This window comes from Oratosquilla oratoria, unplaced genomic scaffold (assembly GCF_046742065.1).
Source record: "Oratosquilla oratoria isolate Oo_2021 unplaced genomic scaffold, ASM4674206v1 SCAFFOLD295, whole genome shotgun sequence".
NCBI classification, from domain to species: domain Eukaryota; kingdom Metazoa; phylum Arthropoda; class Malacostraca; order Stomatopoda; family Squillidae; genus Oratosquilla; species Oratosquilla oratoria.
Genome location: NW_027467646.1, coordinates 21,508 through 39,144, shown reverse-complemented (window position 1 = coordinate 39,144; position 17,637 = coordinate 21,508). Strand labels below are relative to the sequence as shown.

The 17,637-nt window shown below is 38.3% G+C and overlaps 1 protein-coding gene across 4 annotated transcripts in view; it reads right to left on the bottom strand.

The window, feature by feature from the left end:
• Positions 1–3,212: 3,212 nt before the first annotated feature.
• Positions 3,213–17,637, bottom strand: part of LOC143023059 (uncharacterized) — a 34,111-nt gene continuing 19,686 nt past the window's right edge. For 3 of the 4 annotated variants that reach the window (XM_076181531.1, XM_076181533.1, XM_076181534.1), the window contains 2 exons: positions 17,454–17,602; positions 15,638–16,583 (listed from right to left, as the gene is read on the bottom strand). In XM_076181531.1, coding sequence (XP_076037646.1) covers positions 16,393–16,583; positions 17,454–17,602 — 340 coding nt within the window. In that variant the 3' untranslated portion in view covers positions 15,638–16,392. Of the gene's footprint in view, positions 4,000–4,424; positions 4,597–15,637; positions 16,584–17,453; positions 17,603–17,637 lie in introns of those variants that run through there. The other variant, XM_076181532.1, reaches the window with a different exon arrangement.

Here is a 17,637-nt window from a genome sequence, read left to right as displayed (position 1 = left end):
TCTCTTCAATCTTTCAAAGTTGGTAGACCCAGTACTTTTAGTCTTTCCTCATATGGTTTATCTGCCAAGCTGGTAGCCATCTTGGTTGCTGCCTTTTGTATTCTCTCAATCTTACTTATATCCTTCCCTCTGTGTGGGGACCATATTACAGACATATATTCCAGTCTTGAATGTATCAGGGTTTCGACGATTTTTTTTTTTTTTTCTTCATCCATATGATGGAATGCCACTTCAATCTTTTGTAGTAGTCCATATGTCTCTCCCACAATCCTGCTGATATGTCTATCAGGTGACAGGTTGTCTTTTATCAACACTCCCAAGTCTTTCTCCTCTTTTGTTTTTGTAATGTGTTCACTTTCCAAGGAATAATTTAAGGATGGATTTTTGCCATTATTGCCTATTTCCAGTACTTTGCATTTCTTGGTATTGAACTTCATTTCCCATTCTTGGCTCCATGCAAAAATAGTATCTAGATATTTTTGCAATATTCTACCATCCTCCTAATTTTTCACTCTTGCATCATCTGCAAACATGTTGGCACAGTTTGTTGTTCCTTCCATCATTAACATAGACAGTAAACATTATTGGTGCAAGCACTGAACCTTGTGGAACTCTGCTCATTACTGCTCTCCAGCTTGATCTCTTGTCATTTACTACTGTCCTTATGAAATGTTTCTTCAAAAAGTCTTTAATCCATTCTAATAGTTTGCCTCTCAGTCCTCTAACATACTCCAATTTCCACATAAGTTGACTGTGAGGTACTCTATCAAATGCCTTCTCTAAGTCCAAGTACATGCAATCCACCCATCCCTCTTTCTCTTGCAGCACATCAGTCACTCTCAAGTTAAAGCTTAAAATGTTCAAAACACATGACCTTCCAGATATGAAGCCAAACTGTCTGTCAGAATGTTCATCTTTTCAAGATACTGTATTTGGCCCATAAATCTTTCACATAATTTCTGGCCTATAATTTAGTGGTATTTCCATGTTTCCACCTTCATGAAATGGCACCATGTCTACCCTTTTCCAATCAAGTGACACAATGCCTTCTTTCAATGAACATGAGATAAGACTATCTACTACATCTCTTTCAAAATTGCCTTCTACTTCCCTGTGAATTCTGGTATAGTCATTTCTAGCTTGTTTGTAAGCTTCTTTTGTTTCTCCATTTTTCCCAAGCCACATCCCTGGCCTTTTTTGCAATCTTACACTTTTTGTTAAACCAAGCCTGTTTTTGCTTCTTTCTCTGGCGTGTGTTTATTCACCCCTAGATTGAAAATGTCAAGAAATATTTCCCATTTCCTCCTTTTTCCTGTGGTATTCATGAATTCCTCCCAGTTTGTTTCTTCAAAGAATTTTCTCAATCCTAAGTGATCTGTTTTTCCTAAAATTGAGTCTTCCTTACCTGTGATTCATTCCTTGGCTCTATTTCCTCATATGCAAGAGATGCAAAGACAGTCAAATATGCATTTTTTGAGAGATCACAAGTTGTTCAAAGTTATTTGGGATAAAATATTTGAGAGAATAACACTGGCATTGGCTCTGCCAATGAGTTCCGCATTCTGAATAGATTGATTGATTTATAACATTTAAGGCTTTCAGCCAAGTTCCCATTCTGAATAGAGTGGGGCTTACTGTTGCTCCTTTTACAATTTACATGATTGGTGGGAATTTCTCTACACAGTAAGGCTGGATTTACATATAACCACTTATTATAGGATGAACAAATGCTAAAGTTGGACCTCAAGCTTTTCACTGACTGATGTAACTCTACCTAAATGAACTGGGAAGTTGAAAGCATAACGTCAGTTCATGCATGCCTGTGACTCTTTTGTCTATATTGTAGGACCAATACAAACATGTACCTGCCAGTAGTCTAACAAAATGTTAGGAATTAATTTAAATTATGAGGAAAAACAGTAAATATAAAATGAAATGGGTGAAGGGTGAGTGCATACCTTGGCTGGCTACCTTCCATATATGGGAAGAGGCTTTTTGGTACATACATACATATACCAAGGCTTTTTCCCCCTTACAAGGGAGGTAGCCAAAAAGGAAAAGGCATAAAATCATTCCCACCCATTCCATCCCTGAATACACTCCACACCCCTCCACCCTCCCTCTCATCTCAGCACCTCCTGGATGACGGGTCATCCCTGCACCTTGTCCACTGCCCTGGGTCAGAAGCAGTGTCGCAAGACACAGCACGTCCACAGCAAGGCCGCTTCATTAAATCGGCGACCCTCCCTCTCCGTCCCCCCATGCATAAAAGGAGAAGACGGGGATAAATCCCTTCAGGCTGCGTCAAATTTTGCTCACACATACAGTACTACCTCACCCCCCATCCCCCTGCCCATTCCACCTCATGCATCACATCATCCATATACAACCAATTTCCATTCACCCGTCTTCTGTCCTCTCCCGTCCTTCCTCAACAGACATTCCCCTCTTCCCCAAAGCCCCCTTCACCCCATTCATCCACCTCATCCTAGGACGTCCCCTCATGTTCACTCCCTCCACATCTGCCTTCCATACCTCTTTTACTAGTCTTTCTTCAGTCATTCTTTCCATGTGTCCAAACCATCCTAATACTCTTTCATCAACCCTATCTCCCAACTCCCTTTCCACCCCCGTTCTTCTCCTCACCTCCTCATTTCTCACTCTATCTAGCCTAGTAACCCCCATCATACTTCTCAGACACCTCATCTCAAACACATTCAAACTCCTTCTCTCTTCCTCTCTTATGTTCCATGTTTCTGCCCCATACAGTGCTGTTGGTACAATCACTCCTTCATACAGTCTCCTCTTACCATCCATTCCCAAATGTCTATTCCTCATTACACTCTTCAATCCACCAAGGCATTTACTTGCTTCTCTCAATCTACATTCTACCTCCACCTTTTCCTGCCACATTTGCACCCAAGTATCTAAAACTATCCACTTCCTCCAGTCGCTCTCCCATAATGCTCACTTCCAGTCTACTGCCACTTTCACCCCTTGTACATCTCATCACCTTACTTTTACCCACATTTATCTTTAGCTTTCTTCTATCACATACTCTCCCAAACTCTGTCACCAACTTCCTCAGTCCCTCCTCTGATCCTGCCACAAGCGCAGTGTCGTCAGCAATGAATACCTCATGTAAATAAATTCATTAATATGTTAAATTTTCTGTACTAGTGATAGGAAGAATATAATAAATCATACTATAATTGATGATTTTTCAAACTTTATTGTCATCAACTTCATTTGAAAGTTATGAATAAAATAAAAAAGCACAAGTTATAATAAATGAGGAAAAAAGGAATCTTTGACACACTAACAAGGGCAGATTTAGACAGCTATTCTTGAGGGAGGGGAGGGGCACTATGGCCTCTTTCTCAGGAGATTTTTTTTTATTGATGAAGTATTAGATTGGTCATAGGAGTGGAGTACATAGTTTAAATTCTAATAAAATTAAACCAACTGTAAAATGAACCTCCATGAATTTTATGTGATATTGTCCAGTGACTATTTAATTCTCAAAACTAAAGGTTGTAGAACGACTAAACTATTTACTTACACTAGTGATGTTGTATTAGATAAACTAGCTCTGTCTTCGGTATTCATCTGACATCTGATCGTAAGAAGAAAACACTATTTTGTCAGTTCATAAACATAATTTTTTCAACAAGTTCAGTTGGTACATCTGATTATCTCCAATGACCCATGCCACTGCTATAAATCTAATGGTGTTTGATAAACCTACAGAAAAAAAAAAAGTTCAACTTTGAAAAACATTACACTCTATGGCCATCTGTATGTTTCAATATTATGGAATTTCATTTATACAATTCCAGGCATGATATAAGCAATATTGTCGAGGATCTTGGAAAGAGTTTGCTGAGGTATGGCATCTCTAATCTCATCTATCTGTGTGGTAAGGCAAGCTAAAGGTCCAAGAACACATAACATAGAGTCAAGCAGAACTGACAAACTTCCTGATACTGCTATCTGACCCTGTAAAACAAAAATTGTATGTTGTTAGTATGATATATTGGATGAAAATTGATAGATAAGGAGCATATGTAGTTCTAAATCCTCATGTTGCTCCTCTACTACATGGTCACACAGATAAACATATAGATTTATTTTCTTTCTACACTCTTAGGTGTAGAGAGTAATGAAATGTCGAGTGAGAGAAAGCAAGAGAGAGAGAAAGAGAGAGGAGAGAGAGGGGAGAAAGAGAGAAAGTAGTATCATCCAGGGCCATCAGCATCACCAGATCAGTCTAAGTTACAAGTATATTTACTGGTATGTAATGTAATTTCACTGCACATATGGGCATATCTACACTACAGTATCATGAAACATATAGCTACAGTTTATATGCAAATAGGATTTAAAATACTTTTTATATCTTAATACATGACAGAAAAAATTACCTCATGTTCCTTTAATTTTTGGCCAATGTTATTGAGAGATTCTCCAAGCAATTTGAGGTGAGCTGCAACATCAATTGGAGAACATCCAGTGACCTTATATGAACCAGATGGACTATGGTCACTCACAACAGCAACTGCAGACCTACTTGTACTACTGCTGCTTGTGTTGCTCCTGCAGAAAGACAAATAATGAATGTGATGTCTGAAAAGTATGGTAGGGGTTACAAGGGGTTACAAGGTTGGAAAGAGTGAGAAATGAGGAGGTGAGGAGGAGAGCTGGGGTGGAAAAGGAGATGACAGATATGGCTGATGAAAGAGTATTGGGATGGACACATGGAAAGAATGGGTTAAGAAAGATTAGTAAAAGAAGAGTGGAAGGCAGAAGCAGAGGGGGTGAACTTGAGGGGATTACTGAGGAAGAGATGGATGAATGGGGTGAAGGGGTATTGAGGAGGAGGAGAATGTCTGTTGAGCAAGGGAGAAGGCAGGAGATATGGTGGGAAGATAATGGCTGTGTAAAGATGATACGGTGATGCAAGGAAGGGGGTTGGGGATGGAGGGAATGGGGAGGGGTTCATGTATAAATTATATTATAAATTATATTTTGACACAGCCCAAAGGGATCCCCCCCCCCCCTTTTTTTTTTTTTTTTTAATAAGGGGATGGAGGAGGGTTGCTTGTTTGCTTTACTACAATGATCCACTTTAAAGATTTTGTTTTGACCAATGAAATTCATACATCTAACAATACATATACCAAAATACCATCCCCCCATTATAATGGGGATGGCAAAGTCAAAGCATACCCTTACCTTTCACCCATCATCCAAACACTCTGTGTGAGATTGTCAAGAGGGACAGAAGTGCTGGTAAACTACAATCCATAACAGTCCTAAAACACATTTGTTGTCCCTCCAGGCTTAGCTCCTTGTGAATAAAGGGTCATTCCTATCCTCTGCCTACTGCCTGGGTCAGAGGCAATGCAGCAAGACACATCACCTCAATAAAAGGACCCAACAATCCAAGCTAGTTTACTCTCACTGCTTCATTATATAGTGGCCCCAACCACCTTCACCACCATGTGAAATTTGAGAACAGACAAGGAGGAATCTCATGAGCCCACATTATTTCCTTATCCATTTACAATCACTCTCCACTCACACCTATCTCTTGCCCTTTCCATTCCCTGCTAGGAGGACATTCATCTTGCACTTTAACACCATTTATAACTCCATCCATCAACCTCATTCTCAGTCTTTCCCTCAAGTTTAATTGAAACACTTTCACCTTCCACATTTTTTTCCTAGTCTTTCTTCACTCTTTCCATATGCCTAGACCATTACAATATTTTCAGATTAATCCTATTTGCCAGTTTTCTTTCTACCCCAACTCTGCTTCACCTCCATATTTCTCATTCTATTCATCCATGTAACCCCCACCATAACAATTTAACCACTAATTCATACACATTTAGACTTTCTTTCTGCCTCCTTTAAATCTATACAATCTTCTCTTTCAATGCTTTCCCAGATATCTATTTCTTATGACACTTACCATTTTCCTAAGACATTTACTTCTTTCCACTACTCTATAATTAAAATTATGTGATCTGTTTGCTAAGATGCGATTTGTCCCAACCGCATTTAAAACAGTACGCCAGATGCATAGTTCCACTGCCTGCCGACAGGTGGCCACTCCCGCTCCCAGTTCAATATTTACAGCTCTCTCATGTGTTTAAAGTCACAGCCAGTCCAGTGAGTGACTGCGAGGGACTGTGAGAAGTGGGGGAGCATCATGTTAGTATTAATGGGTGCTTCATTTATATTTTATTTACACCTTAGTGTTACATATAGGTTGAGAATACTTCAGAACATGTTCACTTTATTAGTCAAATGTTTTTTGTTAAAAAAAAAAATGGAATTTTTTATGGGCCAAAACCCCATCCCCCTATTATCCAATGTTTCTTATGGGGAAAATATATATATCTATAATATTTTTTGTGCAATTTCAGTTTGTGCAATGCCTGTAGGAACCCATATCTCACACAAAATGAGAAATACCTGTAACCAAACTGATCCCAAGCATGGTAGATAAACCAACTTTGAAAGACTGAAGAGAAAGAGGTGATATCATTGCAGTATTCAGATCAATAAAGGAGATAGATTACACTCACAGAAGAGCTCTTTATGGGAAGGCTTTAAGAGGTCATGGGAACAAATTAACAAAGACCCCATGTCTAAAGGATGTGAAGAAATACATTTTCCATACAAATGTATAAATACTTGGAATAGCTTAGAAGGTGATATAGGCCAAGCTTGAACAATACATGAATTCAAATCTAAATATGATAATTGAAATTCAAAGATATAGATTAAGATGGAACTGTATATAAATTTGAGGCTAGGCATAATATATATACTGGAGAGTAGGATATGGGACCCAACAAGTGTTGCTCCTTTCCTGTATACAGAGAGTCCTCCTTATATGGTAATTCTTTATCCGGTAAATTCAGTTACAGTATTTGGTAATTACTACCCTCAATTCTATTTGTGGTAAAAAAAAATTCAGATTCGGTATCGCTAGATATTTTGAAGAGGAGAGAGCAGGGAGAATGTGCGTCTGCCATATCCTATTATTACATGTTATAATGGGTTCGGTATACGGTAAGGTTTTCAGGAATGCATATGTACCATATAACGAGGACTTACTGTATTACAATTAGGTAAAGGAAGCTTGCTGGCTGAACAGGTTAGGGTGTCGTTACTTGCAGCCAAGGTCGAGGGGATGGAAGTTCGAATACTGCCAACGGCGAAGTTGAACCAAAGGCATGGTTCATTAAATTCAACACTACAAAGCCCTCTGAGGGGCACCGTCCTAGCCTTCCGATAGGGGGGAGTTTGTGACATTAAACCATATTGCAATTAGGTAAATACACACTTATTACTATTATTATGGGTATTTCCATCAATGCAACAATTATAGCTGATGTTGAGACAAATACCTTCATTTACCACCAACTCTAAAATGTGTGCATACTACTGTTAACCTATATACCAAGAGCTTTTTCCCCATTATAAGGGAGGTAGCCAGGTGAAAATCATGTACATATTCCCACCCATTCTACTACCCTCCACCACCCTTTCATCTTAGCTCTTCCTGGATTATGGGTCATCCCTGTATCCCGCCCACTGCCCCAAGTCAAAAGCAATGTAGCAAGTAGGTATTACTTAGGTTTAAACTTAAACCCAAGTTATACCAACTATCTATCTATATATATATATATATATATATATATATATATACATATATATATATATACTGAAGATAGGGGTGAATGGAGAATGGTTGTGTATGGATGATGCTGTGATGCATGATGGGGAGTGGGTGGGGGATGGGGTTGTGAGGGAGTCTGTGTGAGAAATAAATTGACACAGCCTGAAGGGATTTCTCCCCATCTTCTCCTTTTCTGCACGAGCAGACGGAGTTTTTTTTTTTTTTCCCCACCAATTTAATGATGCAGCCTTGCTGTATTTACCTAGTTGTATTTTACGGGAAGGGGAGCTATGCTCGTGGGGTCCCGTCTTCATATCTCATTTTATCTAAACTATTTTTAAATTCATGTATTGTTTTTGCACACACCACTTTCTCATCTAACTTGTTCCAACTGTTTATTACTCTGTGAGGAAAGCTGTTCTTTTTCAAATCTCTTCTATAGCTGTCTTTTTTTATTTTCTTTCCGTGTCCTCTTGTATTTCTGTCATCCCATTTTATCAGATTCTATCAGTAATTTCTATGCCTTTCATGATTCTGTAAATAGCTATCAAATCTCCTCTCTCTCTTCTTTGCTCTAGTGTCTGTAGTTCAAGTTTTTCTAGTCTCTCTTCATATGATAGTTTTGAGAGTGTTGGTGCCGGTTTTGTAATTGCTCTTTGTATTCTTTCAATTTTTTTTTATACATTTTTTTGTACTTGGTGACCATATCGTTGCTGCATATTCCAATCTTGGTCTTATCAGGGTGATTAGGATTTTCTTCACCATTTCTTCATCCAGGTATGTAAATGCAACTTTGATTGTTCTTATTAAATTATAAGTTTCTCCAAAAATCTTATTTATATGTTTCTCAGGTGACATATTATTCATAACAATGACTCCCAGGTCCTTCTCATTTTCTACTTTTTTTATTCCTTCTTCTCCCAATTTATATGCTCCTGTTATTCTGTTTTTGCTTTTTCCAAATTCCATTATACTACACTTTTTTGTATTGAACTCCATCTCCCACTTCCTACTCCATTCCTGTACTATATTTAGATCTCTCTGTAGCGATTCACAATCTTCTTCAGTTTTCACTCTTTTCAGTAGTTTTGCATCATCTGCAAAGAAGCTCATATAGCTTTCAATTCCTTCATCCATATCATTAATATATATAGCAAACATTATTGGGGCCAGAACTGTTCCCTGCGGAACACCGCTTATTACTTCATCCCATTTTGAGTGCTGGTTTCTTATCACTACTCTCATTTTTCTTTCTTGCAAAAAGTCTTCCATCCAATTTAGTAGTTTTCCCTGTATTCCTCCTTCAGTTTCTAATTTCTTAAGCAACTTCTTATGTGGTACTTTGTCAAAAGCTTTCTTTAGGTCTAGAAATGCACAGTCCGCCCATCCATCTCTTTCTTGTATTATATCTATTAGCCTTGAATAGAAACATATTAAATTGGTGACACATGATTGTCCTTGTCTGAATCCAAATTGCCTTGGATTTAACACTTTGTTTTTTTCTAAATATTTTACCCATCTACTTTTGATAATTCTTTCACAAATTTTTGCTATTGTACTTGTTAGAGAGACTGGTCTATAGTTTGTAGGTTCTTCTTTATTTCCTCCTTTATATATAGGTACTATATTTGCTTTTTTCCAATCTTCTGGAACTTTTCCTTCTTTCAAGGAACTGTTTAGTATGCTATGTATTTTGTCTGCCAGTTCATTCCTGCATTCTTTCAGAATCCAGTTTGCTATATCATCTGGTCCATGCGATTTTCTGACATCAAGATTACTCAAGTGTGTCAATATTTCATTCTTTGTTACTTCTATTTCTTCCATAGGGGGGACTTTCTCTTTCCACTCAATCTCTTCAGGTTGTATGTTCTCCCTTGTAAACACCGATTTAAAATGTTTGTTCATAATTTCCGCCATTTCCATTTCCTCAGTGTATTCAACTCCCTCTTGTCTTAATTTCTCCAAGTCTTGTTTGTTTTTCAGTTTATTGTTTACAAATCTGTAGAATAGTTTTGGTTGATCTTTACACTTTTCTATGACATCTTTTTCATATTTTCTCTTTTCCTCTCTGCACGTTTGTACATATTCATTTCTATAACCGGTATATATGTTACATTTTTCAGGTCTTTTTTCCATCTGGTCCAGGCTTTGTCTCTTTTGTCTTTTAAGTCCCTACAACTTTTGTTGTACCAGCATTTTACATATGCTTTTTCTTGTTTTTGTCTTGGGACATTTTTTTCCACTAATTTTGTGTAAATTTTTTCAAAATAATCCATTTCTCTACCACTGTTGTTTCTTCTTTGTATATTTCTTCCCAGTTTTCTTGTTGAAAGAATTCTCTTATTTTATCAAAGTTTGTTTTTTCATACATCATTCTTCCTTTTCTATATTGCTCATTTCTTTTCATATATTTTTCTTCATTAAGTTCCAGTTCAATCAATATGTGGTCACTTTTACTTATTGGTGTTTTATATTCAATCTTGTCCACTATTCTAGGTTCAGATGTAATTATTAAGTCTAGTCTCGATGGTTCTTCTTCATTTCTATACCTGGTGTTCTCCTGTATCCATTGTGTCATTGTATGGTCAGTAATCATCTCAAGTAGAGCGTTTCCCCATGAGCCGTCTCCACCCTTTACCGTCATTTCTTCCCAGCAGATTTCTTTGCAATTAAAGTCGCCCATTATAACTATTCTTCCTCCATCTTCCATTATTTTATTTAATGTTATCTTTGTGTCCTCTAACATACTTTTATGTTCACTCTCCTCCCATGAGGCTGTTTTCGGAGGCACATAATTTATCACAAATTTTCTGCTCTTCTTATCTCTGTCTTCCACTTCTATCATAATCATCTCTACTGTATTCTTTCCATATATGACACCCTTCACGTTTATATCCTTCTTAGTCAGGAACATAACTCCACCCCCTTGCTTTTTCTCTGTTTTTAATCCAATAATTATATGCATCATGTCCTACACTGTTGGGTGGTAGTGGGCCTTTTAATTTTGTTTCTACAATTCCCATTATGTCCGGTTCTTTTTCTTTCAAATAATCATTCAGCTCATTCAATCCTGTTATTAATCCATCTATATTTGTGTAAGACACTCTTAGTTTTCTGTCACTTCCATTGTGTTCTCTGTTTCCCTTTTGTTTTTCTCTTGTATGTCGAACTGCCTTAGTTTCATATTCACTACTCTCCAATAGAATCTCTCTTTCTCTGACTCCGTTCTGCTCTCGTTTTTTTTCTTAGCTTCAAGTCTTTTCTGCTTTTCTTCCTCTCTATTCATTTCCCTTTTTATCCATACCTTTTTATATTGTTCACTTGTTGCTAGTTTCCCTGTTTTGGATAAGATATTCTCTGCCGTCATTTGTGACCTGAATTTAATCTTAATTGGTCTGGTCTTATCTGTACTATACTTTCCGAGCCTGAATTTTTCCTCAATTTCCTTCATAATTTCTGGTTCATCTTCCTGAACTAATTTTAGTAAACTGCTTACTTTTTCATTTTCCTCATTGGTTCTTGAGGTTCTATCTGGGTTATGTTTCTCTTCCATTCCTAATATAATTATACATTTCTTTTTGTCAGCTAAGTCTCTTACTATATTCTCCTTCTGTCTCATTACTTTAATAACTGAGTCTTCAGTTTGTTCTCTCATTTGCTGTTTAATTACATCATTTAATGCAACTTTACTGTTTTCTTTTATCGACTTCCATCCCTCTCTGTTTTCTTTACTATTCCTCTTCAATTCCTCATTCTCCACCTTTACTTCTTTTAACTGTCTTTTCAGGTTTTCTATTTCATCAGTTAAGTTTTTGTTCGCCTTCTCTAGTTCTTCCAATTTTTCAACCCTTTGTAGAATGTTGTTAACATGACCGAACCTACGCTCCAAGTCCTCGATCATCTTATCGACCTTCTCTTCTAGTCTTGTCAGTCGGGGGGGGGTTTGTGTCCCCCCCACCCTCTTTAAATCCCTGGAAAATATTCTCATCACTTTCTACTGTATTGCTCTTATCTATACTTCTAATCTTTACATTTTTATTAGACATTTCATCGTCGCTCAGCTGATCGGGGGGTCGTTTGTTTACCTTTCGCCTGTCTGCCTGGGCCAAGTCTACTCCTTCCTCATTTCCTTCCATTTCCCTCAGTAATCCCTCCCCTTCTCCTCTTTCCCTACTTTTCTACTACCCCACGAGCAATTTCCCCCCCACCCTGTAAATACAATAGGCACTTCTCTTTGCGTTGGGATCCACAAAACTTCAATTTTCTTCAGAACGTCTTCTAAGCCGTCCGTTCGTTGAAGTGTGTGTGTGTGTGTGCTGTCTTGTAACACTGCTTCTGACCTAGGGCAGTGGGCAAGATGCAGGGATGACCCATCATCCAGGAGGTGCCAGGACAAGAGGGAGGGAAGAGGATGGATGGGAGAGGGTTGGGATGGAATGGATGGGAGTTGTTTTTATGCATTTGTTTTTTTGCTACCTCCCTTATATGGGGGAAAAAGCCTTTGATATATGTATATATGAGTGTGTGTGTATATATATATATATACTATTAGTTTTGTGAGAGAAAATATTTAGCTTATGAATAAATCTGAAAATGATCATCATCTCAGAGTGGTTTGTTAGTATTGTTCTCATGCTCGTCGTAGCCATTTTGTGAATTTGGCATTTTTTCACAATAAGAGTTTCTGGGCCTCACTTTTAATACATGTCCATCAGCCCTCACAACAAAGATAAAAAAAAATTACCACCCCACTCCCAAGCAGCAGGAAGTAAAAAACCACTGGTAGGGCAAAGGCCTGTCAGTTGTGGCAAGCCTCTTAAGTTTATTTTGGCCAACAATGGATCACCTCCCTGCCTGGACAGGGCTGTTGGTAACCAATGTGGTAAGCCTGCAAGACTCAAACTCACAGCCTGCTCATTAGTTCAAGATCATATCCACTTGGCTACCTTGTGGCCTTGACATCAACACATCTTTAAGTGAATTATGGGCCAATTCAGAGTGTTGTCAGTTGCCTGGGAGCTGTGGGTCTTCAGCATGAGAGACCTGGGGGGAACATATAGGTTTACAATAAAAGCATCTTGGTACAGAGAGACCAGGGGTAATAGATTGATTGTCACATGAAATACTAATTTTTGTCTAATATTTCCTCCTAAGAGTGATGGTCTTACACCACCAAATGTAGTCTAACTATATACCAAGGGATTTTTTTCCCTTACAAGGGAGGCAGCATGTCAAAAGGCAAATACCCCCCCTCCCACCCATTACATTCCCATCTCATCTTAGCCTCACGGATGAAGGCTCATCCCTGTATCCCACCTACTGACCTGGGTCAGAAGTGATGCAGCAAGACATAGTACATCCGCAGCAAGGCCACTTCACTCAATCAGCAAGGCCCCCTTTCTATCTCCTCATACGGAGAAAGAGAAGACGAGGAGAAATCCCTTTGTGCTGTCAAAACATCATTCATACATAACCACTTCCTTCCTCCCCATTGCCCACCCTTCCTTGCATTACAGTATCATCTATACACACCCATTCTCTACTCACCCCTATCTCCTTTCCTTGCTCAATACCCCTTTCACCCCATCCATTTATCTCCTTGGTCATCCCCTCGAGTTCACTCCCCCCACCTCTGCCTTCCACACTTTTTACTTATTTTTCTTCACTCGTGCTTTCCATTTGTCCAAACCATCCCAGTACTCTATTACCAGCCCTATCTGCCATCTCCTTTTCCACCCCAGCTCTCCTCATTTCTCACTCTATCCAACCTTGTAAACCCTACCATACCAAATGTAGTGTCTGAAAAAGCAGGAATAAAGATACTGGGCTTGATTCTGGAATAGGGCCTATAGCAGTGGGAAAATTATTTGGAATTATTGAATTAAGGAAGCTCACTGGCTGAGCGGGTTAGGGCATTGTTACTTGCGGCGAAGGTCGAGGTGAGGGCGGTTTGAATCCTACCACAAGCGAAGTTGAACCAAGGGCATGGTTCATTAAATTCCACGCTACAAAGCCCTCTGTGAGGATCACCATCCTAGCCTCCCGATAGGGGGGGGACTGTGTGACGTTAAACCATATAAAAAATAATATTGAATTAACTATGAGCAGCGTTAAGGGTAAGCATGAGTCAATAATGCATATCTCATAAATGCATGGAGGAGTTCCATGATTACAAAATAAGACTGAAATAATGAGTCCTTTCAGAGCATAGTGATTTACAGTATCTTTAAGTTTGCGAGTGTGGGATGGGTGTATATTTTGACTGCAACCACATCATAAAGGTAAAAAGGCCCTTTAGTGTGTACAGTCACTATCCGAGTTACGACCACATCTAGCAGATGCCTATTATGAGTTTACTGTACATGTTTGGCAGCACAGCGCGTAAGATAGTTGTGGCAACCGGCATTGCGTATGGCAGTTATGGAAAAGTTGCTATACACGTGGTTGGAAGATAATAGGCAAAGAAATGCGAGAGTGACGTTGCAAGCAGTGCAAAGTAAGGCTACAAGTTAATTTCATATGTTGAAAGAACGTGCAGGTGAAGAATATGCTTCACATGAGTTCATAGTGAGTGCTGGGTGGTTTCGTTGCTTTCGAGAGCATTACCAGGTTCACCACGTGTTGTCGAAAGGTGAGGCTACTAGCAGTGATGCGCCTGCAGCTAAGGCATTTGTGGAAGAGTTTGATAAATTATGGATGAAGGATATTTACATACTTACGACCACGTCTAGCTGATGCCTATTATGAGTTTACTAATACGAATACACTATAATAAGTATTTTCTTTAACTTACCATATCATATTAACAACTAAGCAACTGAAAACAATGCTGTATACAACTGTAGGAGAGAAGCCAAACGCAGAGTATGGGATCCAATGTATTTAACGTTTCGCCCACCAGGGCTTCTTCAGAAATAACATAGTGGACAACCATCTGACTCCTTATATAACCCGAGCTTGCGGGGAGAAACGAACATGAAACTGGTATATATATATATCACAACAAAGATATGTCGTAACACATTTGTAAAATAATACTGATGACCCACTTTCGGAGAAGAATATGCGAAGATATAGAGATCTGTATATTTCGATCACTTACTGTGATCCTCTTCAGCAGATTTGTAACTCATATCTGCTGAAGAGGATCACAGTAAGTGATCAAAATATGCAGATCTCTATATCTTTGCTTATTCTTCTCCGAAAGTGGGTCATCAGTATTATATATATATATATATAAAAAAGGGGCTTAATGACCCCCTTATGGGTCGATAGCCTTAAAAAAGTCCACTATGTTATTTCAGGAGAAGCCCTGCTGGGCGCAACGTTAAATACATTGGATCCCATACTCTGCGTTTGGCTTCTCTCCTACAGTGCTGTTGCAGTCGTTGCTGTACCTATATCTCACACTTAGAATGGATTGAAATGGATGAGAAAAATAGATATTAAATTCACATATATTTAGAGTACATACAACAATTGAAGAATTAAGAAAAAATTATTAAAATGAAACTACAATTTAAAAAACCTAAAAATGGTAAGCAAGGTTATATTTAATACGTGTGTGTGTGTGTGTGTGTGTGTATACAGGTATAGTATATACATACAGTACCTGCATACGTATATATACTGAAATACAGTACAGTATTAAAACATTAAAAAAATAGAAAAAAATTATAAAAATGAAACTAAAAAGCATTGATAAATAAACAGTAAACAGCTTGTATTTAATAGTATTCAATAGAAAAAGTTACTTAAAAATGCAACAGATTGATATCATGTATCCTAGAGTAGAACCCTCGTGTCGGCCATTTTGAATAGGATCCGACTTACAACTGGTTGGTCGGAACCTATCTAGGTCGTAACTCGGATAGTGGCTGTATATCATTCCTTAAACTATATCTAAAATAAAGTTATGAAATTTCTGTTTAAAATAGGATCAGCAGGAGGAAGAGTAACTAATGTAAGTGCCAGCATGATCATACTGCTTGTTTTAAGTTTTGCAAGTTTAGTGTGTGATGTTTAGAGCACAACATGCAGACCTCATAAACCTATTGTACACATTAAATCCCATATATAAACCTAGCCAATAGGGGGGAGTTTGTGATGTTAAACCAAATCATAATTATAATAACTGTAACTGTCCATGTAGATTTATAGTTCTGACTTCCTTTTACAATCTTCCTGGGGTTTATGTAGTTACATCCAAAATTAAAACTATTTTCTGGTTTTACAATCCTTCCTGTTGAATTGCAAATTATCATGAATTTCAAACTCTGTCAGTGCAATTTCATTTCTTACCCCATTGTGATCCATACATGAATATCTTCAAAAAATTTCTATTCTTGTGAAAAGATCTTCATTCCTAGAGCAATCTTTTCCACTTATTCTTCTCATTTCTCTTAAGTTGATGAAGTAACTAGTTTGTAATGAAATAATCAAGTATGCACAGATGTACTCTTTACACTGAGTATTGAGCATTTTCACATTCAGATTATCTCAAAATTCTGTAGAGCCATGAGAGGTACACAATGTGAACAGGTAAATAAAATACACATATCTTGGACTTCAATATATGTTCATACAAAGTTTATTAAACATTTGTGACATGTATGTACAGTTCTTTTCATACACAAAAAGATTGCCCTTAAACAGTCACCATACTTAATACCATCCATCCTTTATAACTATTAAGATTACTGCATCAACCGTCTATATTTTTCTTGCCAGTATTCTTCCTCAATGTTCAAGATCTGCATTTTTTTATTGTGTTCCTTTTCCTTCTGTTCAAGTTGTTTTAATAGTTTGGAATAAATCTTATGCTGCGACCTTTCATTGGCAATCTTCAATCTCATCAATTCTTTTCTTTCTTCAATAAAACTTTTATCTATAACAAGAACATTAAACATAACTTAGTTTATTGCTATTAAAGGAAATAATTCAGCAGTTTTCATATTTTTCATTATTGTCATAATAATATATGCCCATACATTGAACATACATACATATACCAAGGCTTTTTCCCCCTTACCAGGGAGGTAGCCAAAAAGGACAAGGCATAAAATCATTCCCACCCATTCCATCCCCGAAAACACTCCACACCCCTCCACCCTCCCTCTCATCAAAGCACCTCCTAGATGACGGGTCATCCCTGCACCCTGTCCACTGCCCTGGGTCAGAAGCAGTGTCGCACGACACAGCACATCCACAGCAAGGCCGCTTCATTAAATTGGCGACCCCCCCTCTCCGTCTCTCCATATAAAGGAGAGGACGGGGAGAAATCCCTTCGGGCTGCGTCAACATTTTGCTCACACACACTTCCTCACCCCCAATTCCCCCGTCCATTCCACCTCATGCATCACAACATTTTCCATATACAACCATTCTCCATTCACCCCTGTCTTCTGTCCTCTCCTGTCCTTCCTCAACCGACATTCCCCTCTTCCCCAAAGCCCCCTTCACCCCATCCATCCATCTCATCCTAGGACGTCCCCTCATGTTCACTCCCTCCACATCTGCGTTCCATACCTCCTTTACTAGTCTTTCTTCACTCATTCTTTCCATGTGTCCAAACCATCCTAATACTCTTTCATCAACCCTATCTCCCAGCTCCCTTTCCACCCCTGTTCTCCTCCTCACTTCCTCATTTCTCACTCTATCAAGCCTAGTAACCCCCATCATACTTCTCAGACACTTCATCTCAAACACATTCAAACATTTCATACATTGAAAGCTTCTGAAATATAATGAAACTTACTAATTGAGCTGGATAAATTAAAATGAGGTGACATTACTTGGCCCTTTGTGGGGCGCAAGAAAATCTTATCAAGGAGAGCGATGTCACTCTGATTCAGAGTTGAAGGCTTCCATTCTCCATTATCTTTCCTGGCTTCCACTTTCTCCACACTAGAAAGTAATTAGAACGATATTGACCATCAACT